We start from the raw sequence: 14,479 nt of genomic DNA, 5'->3' as shown, positions 1-14,479 counted from the left end.
GCACCTGGTCAATTCCTTGGTATGAATAGAGGAGTCAAGCTCCGCATCTGATGGATGGCCCTTTCCAAGCCCTGGGGCAGCTCAAACATCCCATCTCCGGAGCTTCACAGATCCACTTTCATTCTGTACCAGCCAACGCTCTCGTCTCTTGTTCGCTGCACACAGGAGCAGGCCTGAGGTTTCGAGGTGGTCCCAGAGGCTTACTGTTTAGGGTCTTATAAGAGTGGGCTCTGGTCTGATCCCCATCCTAACCTTCAGATGCATGGTGTTTCCATTGTTGATGGGAAATAAGTTAACAACCTTTTCTTTTTTTAAATTTTTTAAATTGGAGTTCAATTTGCCAACATACAGCACAACACTCAGTGCTCCTCCCGCCAAGTGCCCCCCTCATTGCCCATCACCCAATCACCCCAACCCCCCGGCCACTTCCCCTTCCACTACCCCTTGTTCATTTCTCAGAGTTAGTTAGCAACCTTTTCTTTATAGATACATAATCTCTATGAATTTATCACATATGTAAATTTATCACAGCAACATGGATGCTTCCAAGAGTCCCCGAGAGAAGGTGAATTCCAGGGAAGGAGCACAAAAAAGTAATGTCATTGCCTAGCTCAGTGGCAAAACCAGTTCACAGGTTGCTGTTTCCCCTTTCTATCTGCCTAGGATCTGAGTGTGGGTGTCAGGGATGTGCCTCCCTGCCCATCCCCGAAAGCCAGTAAAGGGCAGCACAATCCCAAGGCCACACTTCCCCTCCGGTCTCTCTCAAACCCCGACGTCCAAGCTTCCTTGCTGCTGTGCCCTCCTATGTCTCTGAGGCTTGCATCCCAACTGTACTCTATGGAGGACAAGGGGTTAGAGAATGAAAGAAGGTTCTAGGCCTTGGAAATTTGGATGTGACCTCTTTAAAGTTATTTAAACAACTTGTTTTTAAAACATCCAGTGTTTATCCATGAAGCAATGTTATGGGGGTGGCACAGATGAGATTTCAGGGAAAGGTCTGAAAAAGATAAAAATAGTCTTGGCTTTCCGAATGGAAATTCAAGCCCTGTCAAGGGTACTTCCAGACTATTTTTCCTTTGGCTGGTCATAGCAGGGAGCTTTCACATAATGATGGCACAGTAAAGAGCAATGCTATCACAAGAGCAGACGGCAGAAATTCTCCATGTGGGCCTGGAAGCCAAGGCAGGCATGGTCTTGGGTCTACCACAAATCTTGGCTCAGAGACACCATCTTTACCCTCAAATTCTAGCACCAAGCCACCCAGATTTCCCCACCCTCTAAGGAGTGCTGTTCTAGGGGTGGCTGACTCACCGTCATCTCTTCTGGGTTCCCGTTGGCTATCTCCACCACCCTCAGGGCAGGGTCCACCTTGACCTTGGCGCGGGTCATAAACTGGATGACAGATGAACTGTCCTGTGGAGGAAACAATACAACTCAGACTTTTTTTTTAGCGATAGTGGTTAGGCCTTAAGGTACTGGGCAAAACTGAAATTCTAAGATTCCATGGGAGACGGACAAAAATGTTATCACTGAACCAGATACCTTCCCATCCCAGGTACCTACATAAGCAGAATTTTACAGTCTCTGTTGAGAATTCTTTCATGCCATGGTGGGTGCTTAAAAATGGAAGTTTTGCCAATCATCAATACATGCAAGCTTGTGTGCCGTGGTTTCCAAGTGGTAAGAGCCAGATATTTGGATATTGATACTGACATATTCACAAAGAGTAGAAAATAAATAAAGCTGTTTAATTGTGTACAACAAATCCGGGCCTGGCATTCCATAGAAGGCATCTGATTTCTATTTCTCAAGCATCTTCCTTCTCTGACCACAACCCTCAAACCCTTTACATGAGTTACTTTTAACTCTTTCTTTACCCTTACAGGAGGGGGTAAAAATGCCATTTGTCTGGGGGTCAAATCCATTTCACATGGGGAGAGGGTACCGGGTAGAGGGAAGGAGAAAGGGAAACATCTGGTTTTTAAATCAGGCTGTGGCCTGAGAAGCAAGGGGTCTGGGGTGGGCGTGGGCGTGTCTAAGACTCAGGAAGAGTCCACTAGCCAGATGCTGTCGCAGGCCTTGGTGGGGGTTCAGATCCAGATAATGAGAAAATGGTTCCCAGGCAGGGATGCAGGAGGAATTTAGAAAAAGGGCAAAACTCTGGCTCCGGAAAGGGTCACGACCTTGAGCCAGTGGTACAGATGGTGCTATACTGACCGCAGTGGAGGAGCAGCCTGGCTTCAGGCGTGGAAACAGAGTGCAGGCTACTGGAGTGTTCCGCAGCCCACCTGCTGGGGGGAGCTGGAGCTCTGTCAGGAAGGTGTCTCGTAGTTCACCCACCCACATCTCCTCAGCCTGCCTGTCGCACACGGAGGCACAGATCAGATGCCAGCTTCCACCCACTTCTGCCAAAACCTACCCCCCCGAGAAGTGAAAGCAGAGGACTCTCATAGGAAACCGTTCTGAGGGAGCCCCCCACTCATCTCTGTCAAAGAAATCACAGAAACCTTCCTGGGATGACATGGGGATGCTACTTTGTGTACTTTACCTGGGACTTACGCACTAGTTCTTATTCTTAAACAGCAATAAAACCAATTTTATTCTTACTTTTATTTTTTTAAAAGATTTTATGTATTTATTCATGAGACACAAAGAGAGAGAGGCAGAGACACAGGCAGAGGGAGAAGCAGGATCCCTGTGGGAAGCCCGATGCAGGACTAGGTCCCAGAACCCCAGATCATGCCCTGAGCCAAAGGCAGATGCTTAACCCATGAGCCATCCAGGTGCCCCTAAAACCAAATTTAAACGCTTCTTGGAAGCTTGTCACTCAAACTGCTCCAGTGAGCTCTCATGAAGCAGTAAATAATTTTGTATGCAAATCGTCTTTTCCTGACTTAACAGTTTTGCAGATTTGTGGCTTTATGTGTCAGGATATACTGTGTTTGCAAGCTTGGATAATCATCATCTTGGATATTTATACAACAATAACAGTAATGACAATGGTAACTGTCAGAGTCAAAGGCCGAGCAGATGAGCAGCCTGCCACAGGACAGGCCCCTGGTGGTTGTAGAAGAACACTTTCAGAGAAATCTGAAGCCTCTGTTAATTTAAAAAGGCAGACCTTACATTTCAAATGAAAACTTGTTAGGATCAAAACAATAAGACCTCAAATTCCCTTGTCTGGTGCTGGATCTTGAGGTCAAAGGAAAATAAACACAACCATAGACACAGGCAAACCACAAGGCTGGAGCAGCTCCATAACCTTTGGGAGGCCAGAGGGCTCCCAGAGCTGGCCAGTGCTCACTCCCCAGGGGAGGTCGTGGCTGGCTTTGGGGCACTGACATTCTGCATGTCAAGCGCCGGGAGCAACTGATGCCCCATCTGGTTCCAGGTCAGCCTCATTTTAGGCTTTCCTCAGCACCTGGAATTTCTGGTTTCTGCAGAAAGGGCACTTGCAGGGAGAGTGATCCTCTAACACCTACATATGACACCCCACAGCCATCTCTTGGGGTGCAGATTGGGCTGGATGGCCCTTGGGAACAGCAGTCCAAACTAATTTCCCTGCAAAGGAAATCTGAGAGAACTGTGCACAGCTTCCCCTGAGTGTGTGTGGGCTGCACCAACGACAGATGGACAGTGGGCGAAGCATCCTGTGTCCCCTCTGCCTGAGATTTCTCAGGTCCACATGCCACTGCCATGCCTAATTTAAAAACTAACGTTGGAAAGACTTTTCTAAAGATATTCATTCAGGTTTATACTGAACACATTTAGTTTTTCCAGAGGAAAATAAATAGAATCTCTGTGGCTAACATGCATATTTTATCTTCACAAGTGATTATTTTTAAAGCATCTTGTTGGATGTGGCCTTTCAGAGTCAGCAGCTCTTATGTTAAAATAAAAATCAGTGAATTCATATGACATTTTTAAAGAACCACTAATTCACTGACTGAGGTATTTTTAAATGAGGCACTTTTGATAAACTCAAAATAGGAATGACAAAGTCATCTGAAATTCAGAAGTTGGACTTCTCTGAAGGTAGGTGTTGGCCAAACAAAGGACTGGTAAACAACCACCCATGGGTCAAAGCTGGGCCTTTGCCTGTTTTTGTAAATAAAGTTTTATTGGGACACAGCCACACCCAGTCATTTGAGCATGGTCTATGGCTGTTTTCACACTACAATAGCAGAGCTGAGCTGTGGCAAGAGACTGTATGGCCTGTAAAGCCTGAAATATTTACTACTGGCCTTTTACAGAAAATGTTTGCCAACCTCTGATTTAGAATTGGGTCCGGAGAGCAGAGGTACTGGCATCACTTGGGAGCTTGTCAGAAATACAGAATCTCAAACTCCACCTCCCAGGAATTTCCATTTTAATAAGGTCTCCAGGTGATTCGGATGCAAGCTAAAGTCTGAGAAACTTAAATGTGCAAACAAAACACCTGGTGAGCTTATGAAACTGAAGATGCTGTGTCTGAGTCATAGAGCCCAAGATTCTGCATTTCTTTTTTCTTTTCTTTAATTCCACATTTATAATAAGTTCCCAAGTGATGCAGATACTGCTGGTCCTCAGACCACACTTGGAACAGCAAGGATCTGTATCTCCCACCCTCAGCATCCTCCAGCAGTGAATTACCAATGGCATTTGCCAGAGAAGTTTTAGAAGGGGCAGAGTTTCTGAGAAAACCCACTTCAATGCTTTTAAATTCCTCAGGAATCACCTACTTTTAATTTATGTTTAATTTTTAAAAAATATTTTATTTATTTATTTGACAGAGAAAGACAGATCGAGAGAGTGAGGGAGCACACACAAGCAGGGGAGAGGCAGGCAGAGGGAGAGGAAGAAGCAGGCTCCCTGCTAAGCTGGGAGCTCTTTATATGGCTCAATCCTAGGACCCTGGGATCATGACCTGAGCTGAAGGCAGATGCTTAACCAACTGAGCCACCCAGGTGCCCCGGATTTACCTTCTTCAATATTTCTGTGTTCAGCAGCATGTAAATGTCTATAGTACGACTTTCTTCTTTAGCAAGTGCACTAAGGTTACAGTGAATTGTTAGGCAAGAAATTCCTGGTTTTTCACAGTCCTGAGAAGAAAAATCAGAGAACTTACAAATGCTATTAAAAACAAAGACAAATGCACAGTTTATGGAGCAGAGTGGTCCATGAGGTTCTATTCTGGTCACTACAATAGCAGGCATTCCCAGGAATTCCACAGTTAGATGCAATCATCATTCCTTCCTGCCACCAGAGGGCAACAGAGGGATTTCCTGCCCAGCAGGCACCAGAACATACTTTCAAGTCAAGCAAATGGGAAAAAGCCTGGTTTACCCTATCAAAAAATTGGATTTCACAAGGAGAAATAATCATTCTTAAAAATAAACACATTTACATATTCCGAAATTATTTTCCTTAGAGTTCTGAACACAATATGTATTTCCTTATATTATGTAACTTTTGCCTGTGCAGTGGCAATTATACTTTCATGTTCCTTTTTCAGGTAGAGCAAATAAGAGGGTTAAGAAGTCATAGGACTCAAGAAAACATATGAGTAAAGAAAAGCACGTTTGACAGGAAAACACGTGAGTCACCAATAGAAATCTAAATTCCAAATTAAAGTTACAAAAGTGGAATTCTTCTCTTTTCTAAGGTAGGATCCAGAATGTATATACATAGATTTATGATGTTTCAAGGGTAAGGTAAGACTGTCAGCAGATACAGAGTCCTGTCTAACAACTAGATATCACTGTGCCTAACAATTCTAAGGGCTTTCAAAAGTAGTTGTGTCATCAGCACTAGGTAAGTAAAAAAAAACAAAAAACAAAAAACCACAAAACACAAAACAAAACAAAAAACCTGGGGGGGGGGGAAGAAAAACCCTCAAACCCAAAAAACCACCCCCATATTCCAAGTGGCAAACAGTCCTACTTTTTTTTTGGTCAGGAAAAAAAAGAGAAAAAAAATGTGAGCAAGATGTGCCCAGCTTGAAATAAGGAGCTAAAGAGATGTAACCAAATACATGGGGGAAAGGAGGCTTTGGGAAAACATACAATTCTATCTTCAATACGCTCACTTTAAAACAATGGAGGTAAAACTTATACATAGTGGACAGAATTAATCTTAATGGCCCATCTTGATATATTTTACATGTCACACCCAGATCAAGATGTCGAACATTTCTGGTACTTAAGCAGGTTCCCTCATGCCCCTGCCTGTTGCTATTCTTTCAAGAGTAACCACTATCCCAACCTCCAACATCATTGCTAGGCTTGTTATCTGAATGTCATATAAGTGAAATTTTATACGTGTGCTTTGGCTCCAGCTTCTTTCAGGCGTTACTATGTCTGTGAGATTCATTCATGTCGCTCTGTGTGGTAGTATTGTTCATTACTCTGTAATATTCCCCTGTGCGGCTATGCAACAATGGTCTACCCATTCTCCTGTTGATGGGGATCTGGAATTTTCCTAGCTTTTAGCTATAAGAAGATTGCTATAAATGTTCTTATCCATGTCTTTGGGGGATAGAAATACTCATTTCTCTTGGGGATATACCTGGGAGTGGAACTGCTGGGTCACAGGATAGAGAGATGTTTAGTTTAGTGGATCCTACCCAAGAGTTTTCCGAAATGCTTGTAGGAGAACCATCACTCTTGATTAGACTCATATTTGTTGGAAAAATGTTTTACTTTGTGTTTGGTGGGTTGCAAAGGTTTTCCTTTTGCCAGGCGATGGAATTTGGAATGTAAATTTAACACTTTGATTGAAACCTCAGGCTGAAAAATAGGAGTTGACCACAGTCCTTGTGACTTTATACGCCAATTGATGAAAACCAGATTTGGGAAATAATAAATGCCAAATAGAAAACTGGCCTCTCATCTCAGACTTGCCTTCCTGGTGAGGACCACCCATGTTAACCCAACTAGTAAGCAAATTCTTACCAAGACTTTTCTTCCAGACTTTGTGAAAAAGGCAAATATTGTATGGAAGATATTTTCTTGCTCCTGAGGGATGATGCAGGGGGTTGGGTTTTTCTGGAAAGAACAGTTTCCCTTCTCTTGGCCCACCTGAAAGTGAAAAGAAATAGATCAGAGCGGTCTGACCCAAGAATGAAATCATAAGCTTGTAATCCCTTCTTGCAGGGGTGATAGCAAAGTCATCTCTTCCCCCTCATCCATTGTCCAGTGGACAATATGGCTGCAAAGCTGAAGGGCAGGGTAGTAGAATCAACCAGGCCAAACAATCCTAAGTCCTTAAATAATCAAGATGAGATGGCATATAACATGCAAATGGGGTGTGACTAGGAGATAGCGAGACTTTTTTTTTTTATAAATTTTATTTATTGGAGTTCAATTTGCCAACATAAAGAATAACACCCAGTGCTCATCCCATCAAATGCCCACCTCAGTGCCCGTCACCCAGTCACCCCCACCCCCACCCTCCTCCTCTTCCACCACCCCTAGTTCGTTTCCCAGAGTTAGCAGTCTTTCATGTTCTGTCTCCCTTTCTGATATTTCCCACTTATTTTTTCTCCTTTCCCCTTTATTCCCTTTTACTATTTTTTATATTCCCCAAATGAATGAGACCATATAATGTTTGTCCTTCTCTGATTGACTTACTTCACTCAGGAGACAGAGAGACTTAAGGAACAAACCAACCTTATACTTTACGGTTTCTAAAGCACATTTATAAGCCTCCTTGTAGCTACTCTCTGAGATAAGCTTTCATGCTTTGTCCAGATGAGGAAAATGAGATTCAGGTTAAGTCATTTGCCAACAATCACAGAGTTCAGAACCCAGGTTTTGAAGCCAGGTCTTCTGAGCCCAAGTCTTCGTGCATGGTCCACTGCCAGAGGTTTTCAAACTGTGTTCCATGGAACTCCTAGGGTGCTGTAAAACCCCATAGTCATCTTCCTAGAGAGAAGAGGCATCTAGCAGGACTTCTCTGGGCCCCATTCTCTGCTCTAACTAGAGCAGCAACCACATATAATGTCACTTAAAATGAGGGTTCTACTTAAAAAAAAAAAAAAAAAAAAAAAAGGTTGGGCAGCCACCACACTGAGCCATACGGGAGCTTATATGCCCCTGAGCTCTTGGTGAGTTATCTGATCTTGCTTCTGATGGCAGTAGCAAGAGTGCTGAGCAACAGCAACATTAAAAACAAAACACATTGAAACAACAGTGTATGGTCTTCCATGGTGGTTTCTTTAAGAACAACACTATTTTTGATGCCTATACTGAGGAAATGTTGATAAAACCTCAAGACTTCTTTACCTAGATCATCACACCACACTGGTTGTGGCCAAGGATCAGATAGAACTTAAGGTCAAGTGGTAAGAGTCATAATTAGTAATTTATAATTTAGGATTGTGTTTATAATCCCATTTCTAACCAGAATTGTCTGTTTAAATCAAACAGTTGATTATTATTTTTAATACCCTTGAGGAAAACATAGTGTGTTTGAATTTATATAAGAATGTTTCAGCTTCCCACTCATGGTAGGGAGCAAAACTTAAAATTTTTACATAAACTTCTAACTTAGGCCAACAGTGCTAGTCTTGTCATGATGAACTATAAAATAAGACTCCCAAATTTGCTGCATTAATCTCAGTTTTATCTTTGGTCTAAACACATATGGCAGGATCTACTATATATGCCTAAAAACAAATAAGATGAAAATCTATTTCCTCAAACTGATTATTAGAAAAGAGAGTGTAGCCTTCACCAATCTCTCATAGTTTAGGATTTATTATTCTTTAAGAATATCTCATAATTTGGGATTGTCTCAATTACTTTATTGGAATCATAAAATCTGGGAAGACATGTCAGTCTGAAATGTTCTCAAACAGTTTTGGCTGCTTTTAGAGGTCATGAGAGGGAATTAATGGGAAGGCAGAAATGAGATTTAACATAAACTTAGGGATTATTCCTGGGGTGCAAGTGTGTCAAACGGTGCTAAGTATTTTAAAGCTCATTTTGGAAAGCAAAACAAGTAGTGAGGATTATGAATAATCACAAGAAAAATGAGAAAAACTGCTGCAATGTTACACAAATAAGCATTGGTGCTTTGCAATAAAATTTCAGCAAGAAGCCTGGATTCAAAATGTACTACATTTCAAATTAATTAGACAAATTCAAGATGATATGCTCTGGAAAACTGTGGACTAAAAAGTGGCTTCATTGTGATATACACTGATCTAAAAAAATATACATTTGTACAAAATCATTTCAGGAGATGTGAGAATGGGAAGAGTAATATAAATTAGTATATTATTCTCACATAATTTTAGGTATGCAACTGCATGGTTAGGTTAAATATTATAAGTAGAGATTATTTAATTCATGTTTCTAACTTCTTTTATTGAGGTAGAATTTACATTCACAAACATGCACAGATCCTAAGGGATCTGGGGTCTGATGAAATTTGACAAATGAAATCACTCACATCACCACCACCCCAGTGAAGGTATAGAATCTGTCACTCACTCCACAAAGTTCCCTCTGGTCTCCTTCTAGTTCATTCCCATCTCCTACCTCCAAGGCAACCACACTTCTCATTCCTACTATGTCGGCAAAAAAAGTGTTAAATGTGCCTCATTAGGGAAGTGGGGGATTGTGTTATTTGAGGGTTACCCTCCATTTAGGCAAACAGGGCACACCGTGGATGGCAAACATTTCATTCATCGAGCATTTGAGAATTTTAACACATTGTGCCCGTGTTCTTAATTCCAATCACTTTTTGCTGGGAAGCATCCTCCACTTTCCCTGTCTTCTGGGGTGGACATTTGCTGAGAGGCCACTGGGAAATGGTCCTTCTGCAGCCCGGGGCAGAGGGTGGGGGTGAGGGCACATTCCTCTGTTGAGATTACTGGGCCTGACCACACAAACACATTGGTCTGGGTTTAGAGAAACAGAATCTCTGAGTCTTGCAGGATGCACTGGTCCTTAATTAAAATCAGGGATGGGGGCAGAGTTTCTCCTAGCTCTGCAGATTGGCACTTCGGGGTCTCTAGGCTGGGAGAGAAAGTGTAGGATCGAGTCCCAGCTCAGCCAGTTTCACTAGCTTCGGGTGTGGGGAGCCTGGCACTGTGAAGACCCCCTCCCCCCATAGATGGGCAGAAAGCAGAGAATGGCAGGGTGAGGAGGGGGTGAGCAGCTGCCGAAGGCTCAGTGCATGCCAGGTGGGGCAGAGCAGAGCTTAGAGCTTCCCTCTCCTTTCCCCTGGAGTTTCGGGGGCTAGTGAATGGGGTGCTGACAACCATGTGATGTTATCCCATGTGACATCTGATCTGCTCCAGTGGAATCTGGAGAAGGGAAATGGAGACTGAGTCTGTGGTGAATGAAAATCTCAGCCAGTTGTGCTCCCGACTGTGGTTACACGGGAATCACTTCAATGGGGGGGGGGGGGGGGGGCGCATTTTTCTGGGAGGTTTAGGGGGGGTCCTCTTTCAAAGGCAGAATGAAGGTTGCTTGGTGCTGCATGGGTCTGATTCCCACCAGCTAATCCTGCTGCAGACGCTCCCTCAGCTAGAATTGAGCAACTCAGATCCTGGCCGGGTCATAGAAGGGAAGGATTTTTCTGTGTTGGATAGATATGTATGTGACAGTCGCAGTAACACCTAACACTTGTGCAGCCCTTACTATGTGCAGGTTCTGAGTGCTTTACACATACTAGCTCATGCAGTCCTGGCCTTGGGAGGGGAGTACTATTGCTAGCCCCATTCTACAGATGGAGAAACTGAGAGGCAAGGGGAGGCCAGATGACTGCCTAAGGACCCCTGTTAGCAGGCCATCCAGCTCCAGAGCTGGTACTTATGACCACCTCCCTGCCTCTCAGGTATAGAGGCTGAGGATGGGGTTGGGGTGGGAGTCATGGATCAGCAAAAGTGGAGGAAAACCAGACCTTCCTGTTCCTACCTAGGTCAAAGGGAAGGAAGCACTAGCCTAGCAGCCTAGAACGCCAAGAATCCTCCATCCTGACCCATTTCTGCCACTGTGGCCAAAAAAACAACTCCTGGCCAGAGTGTGGGAGATAAAAGTGCCTGCTAGCTGGGGGGCCAGGCTGCCTTGGGTTGGAAGGGGAACAGAGTATCCTGGAATGTGGTTTCTGGGAGGCAGCCTGCAGGTCACACAGTTCCTTGGCCTCAGCTGACAGATAAGGAACCAGAGGCCCGGAGTTCCAGACCTCATCCAAGGTCATGCAACTGGTTGCTGGCAGCAGGAAGCACCCAGTGAAGGATTCCTATGGGACAGATGGTCTTGATGAGCACTTGACAGTCCCGGGTGTCAGCCCTAGCTCTGCTTCCTGAGAGCCATGCCAGTTCGGGTCTCCAGGGCCTCAGCTCCTCATGTAAAATTAGGATGGTGGTCTAGGTAGTTACTAAAGTTGTCCTCACCTGCTAATTCCATACTTTGAGGACTATCTGTGCATTTTGTAAAAGCACGGGGCCATCCACTCTCACATTATGTAGACAAGCAATTGCTGATCCCCCCACTAGCTTGGTTCTAACCACGTTCTTTGCTTAAAACGAAGGGGAAGTACTGTTTTCTTCTCACGTTGCAGACAATCCAAACACCACAGTGCTCATTTCCATGGCTGGCCAGGGACTCTGTGGCCACTACCCCCTGCTCATCTCTGCCCACTCACTTCTCATCAATTTTCCAGACTATCCAAGTCCACATGCTTCCCATGACATGGCTGCTTATCTTCTAGGACCTCTGGGAGCTGGACGAGGTCCATGTCTATTGGAATGTGAATAGAAGGACTTCACCAAAAACACACACACAAAGGACACGGCGATGCAGGACACGGAGTCAAGGCTGGATTCTGCCAAGGCAGCAGCTATTGAGGGTTTTCTGCTGGCTTTTGGTCTCCCCTGCTCCCCTCATCCCGACCCCAAAGAAAACATTATGTAAGTCAAAACCAAGAGATGGTGGTGATTTGGGAAATTGTGAGGAGCCCAAGGAGAATGTGGACATCACTTGGTGGCAGGGTCCGGGTCAGTCTCGGTCAGGAGGGTTCATGGTCAGAAGCCAGCATCTAGAGCTTTTACTTTAGTAAAGTCTTTAGACTTTCCAGGCTGTGGTGGTCCGATCAAGGGGCTGGGGAAACAAAGTATTTCCATGTTATGGCTGAGTGATAGAGGCCTGCATAAAGTCCTCAGAGTTGTTTGGTGACCTAGAATTAGAGAGAGGACACAGATCTCCCCCACTGGGGGCCCAGAACAGAGTAGCCCTAATGAAGTCTTTGTCCCTGGGCCTGAAGACTTGAGAGACAGAGAGGTCCTTTGATCTGTCTTCTGAGTCTCATTCCCCAAGCATATCATCCTGGAAATCAATTCCAACTGTTTAAGGCCCCATCCCTGTGCTGAGTTCAGATAAATGGGAATAATACTGGCTAACATTGGTACTATTCTAAGAGTCATGCACTGAATCTATATAGTACCCACACAGAGAATACTGCGATCAGTAGGGTGACCATATCATTTATTGTCCAAACCAGGACATTTTTTAAAAAAGATTTTATTTATTTATTCATGAGAGATAGAGAAAGGCACAGACACAGGCAGAGGGAGAAGCAGGCTCCATGCAGGGAGCCCGATGTGACTGGATTCCGGGACTCCAGGATCACGCCCTGGGCTGAAGGCAGGCACTATACTGCTGAGCTACCCAGGGATCCCCAAAACCAGGACATTTTTTAGAATAAAGTGGGGGAGTCAACCAGATAGACTAGTAAGATAGAGACCTCTATTAGGGATGGCCAGGCAAACTGGGACATCTGGTCTCCTTAATTTTTATCCCTGTTTTACAAATGAGAAGACTGAGGCCCAGAGAGGGTAAGTAGCCAGCCAAGTACCTAGATGGTTCGACTGTGGAAGGAATACCACCTCTGAAGCTGTCCCCAGCTGTCCCTTCCTGTTTCATCATCCTTGGGCACAGGCTGCACAGCCTCTGTTCCCCACACATCTGGACCTTCATCTCACTGTCCATCTGCTCACAGCCCTCAGAGCAGCAGTCCTGCTGCCACCATGACTCTTATCTACAAATTTCTCCCTCCGCCAGCAGTCAGCCTGTCATAATCTGCACTCTGGACTCAGAGGAGGTGGCGCTTCACATGGATCTTGGAAGATAAAGAGGAATTCCAGAGAGCAAAAGTGATAAGGGGGAGGTAATTCCAGGCAGGGAGGAATAGCATCTGTGAAAGCACAGAGGTTCCAACAGTAGACTTGATCTAGAGGGAGCCTAAGAGTTCAACATGGCTTAGGTACTAGATGAATGTTGGGTAGTAGTGGTGAGAAAGGAGGCAGGAGAGGTGGGTCTTGGACACAAAGGAGAATCTTGCAAGCAAATCTTAGATTGGGATGGGGGGAAGCACCTACCCAGATGGCGATGAATATGTCTCAAAATGAAGGAACCATTTTTCATCCTGGGCATGTGGTATTACTGGTATGTGTTTAATAGGCTAACACAAAAATGTCTCGTTTCTACCAGCATCAGCCCATTCCTTGACCATCCCATCCAGGAATGAGAAAGCTCACCAAAATGCTCCTGGCTTGATGTACAAAGTGGACTTCCCTGAACACAGTACACGGCCAATACAAGAGAAGTGTGGGGGATTAAATTGGCATGGGAACAAAACTCAAATGATGCTTGAAGTCTTGACCAATGTGGGTTTTAGGGGAAGTTTGATTTTAAAACTCTGTTGAATTGACTTGGATTAAAGAGGGTACAGGTTCATTTTTGAATAACATGTGTTTCATGTTAACTCACATTTATCTGTTAATCACTGGCTCTGTGTTCTCTGTTACATCCTCGGGCCACTTTTTCATATCGTATTACACCCATCACAGCTGATGGCAACTGGGTAAACATGACCTGTCCCCTGACTTACCACCTGCTCCTCCAGATTCACACGCCCCTTGAGTTTGAAAACCCAGAGAATGTTTTGAATGCCTACTTGACTAATTCAATTATCTACTGCCTAATCTTGGAAACAAGTATCAGAAGATAATAGGCCCCCTTCGGCTACAGGAGGCTCAACATTTACCACAGTGGCTTTGGCGATATTAATTTTAGGATTTCAAGGTTTTAAGTAAAAACAATACTTATATAATGATTGAGCAATTATACCAACTGGTTAATTAGGCTGACCTAAGATGTTTACTGACAGAAAGATAAATAAAAACTATGTATTTTCCATTCAGCAAAATATAAACTGTGATAATAGTCTTTTCCAGTCTTAGAGAGCTCCTTAGCTTATGACTTCTTAAATCACGTTGCTTTGATTCACTATTGAGTGTTTCTTAGTATTGACCAAAGAATGGGAAAAGAGGATAATATTTTACCAATAAATCAAACAAATATTTTTCATGTATTACCATTCATTTTGAGTCTTTGTAATAATAATAAAGATGCAGAATAATGCAGAAGGGGGGCTGCTCAAAGGCTCCATTTATTTACTCTAATTTTTCAACTGCAAGAACAATCTT

At 44.0% G+C, this 14,479-nt stretch overlaps 1 protein-coding gene across 1 annotated transcript in view; it reads right to left on the bottom strand.

The window, feature by feature from the left end:
- ITGA9 (integrin subunit alpha 9) overlaps window positions 1-14,479 on the bottom strand; it is a 336,390-nt gene that overhangs the window by 31,005 nt on the left and 290,906 nt on the right. Inside the window, exons 24-26 of the mRNA XM_038570409.1 lie at window positions 6,933-7,058; window positions 4,962-5,081; window positions 1,312-1,413 (exon numbers count right to left, since the gene is read on the bottom strand). Coding sequence (XP_038426337.1) covers window positions 1,312-1,413; window positions 4,962-5,081; window positions 6,933-7,058 — 348 coding nt within the window. The remainder of the gene's footprint in view (window positions 1-1,311; window positions 1,414-4,961; window positions 5,082-6,932; window positions 7,059-14,479) is intronic.

The sequence above is a fragment of the Canis lupus genome, chromosome 23 (assembly GCF_011100685.1).
Source record: "Canis lupus familiaris isolate Mischka breed German Shepherd chromosome 23, alternate assembly UU_Cfam_GSD_1.0, whole genome shotgun sequence".
Taxonomy (NCBI): Eukaryota; Metazoa; Chordata; class Mammalia; order Carnivora; family Canidae; genus Canis; species Canis lupus.
Note: the sequence above shows the minus strand (reverse complement) of the source record. Positions and strands in the feature narration are given on the sequence as shown.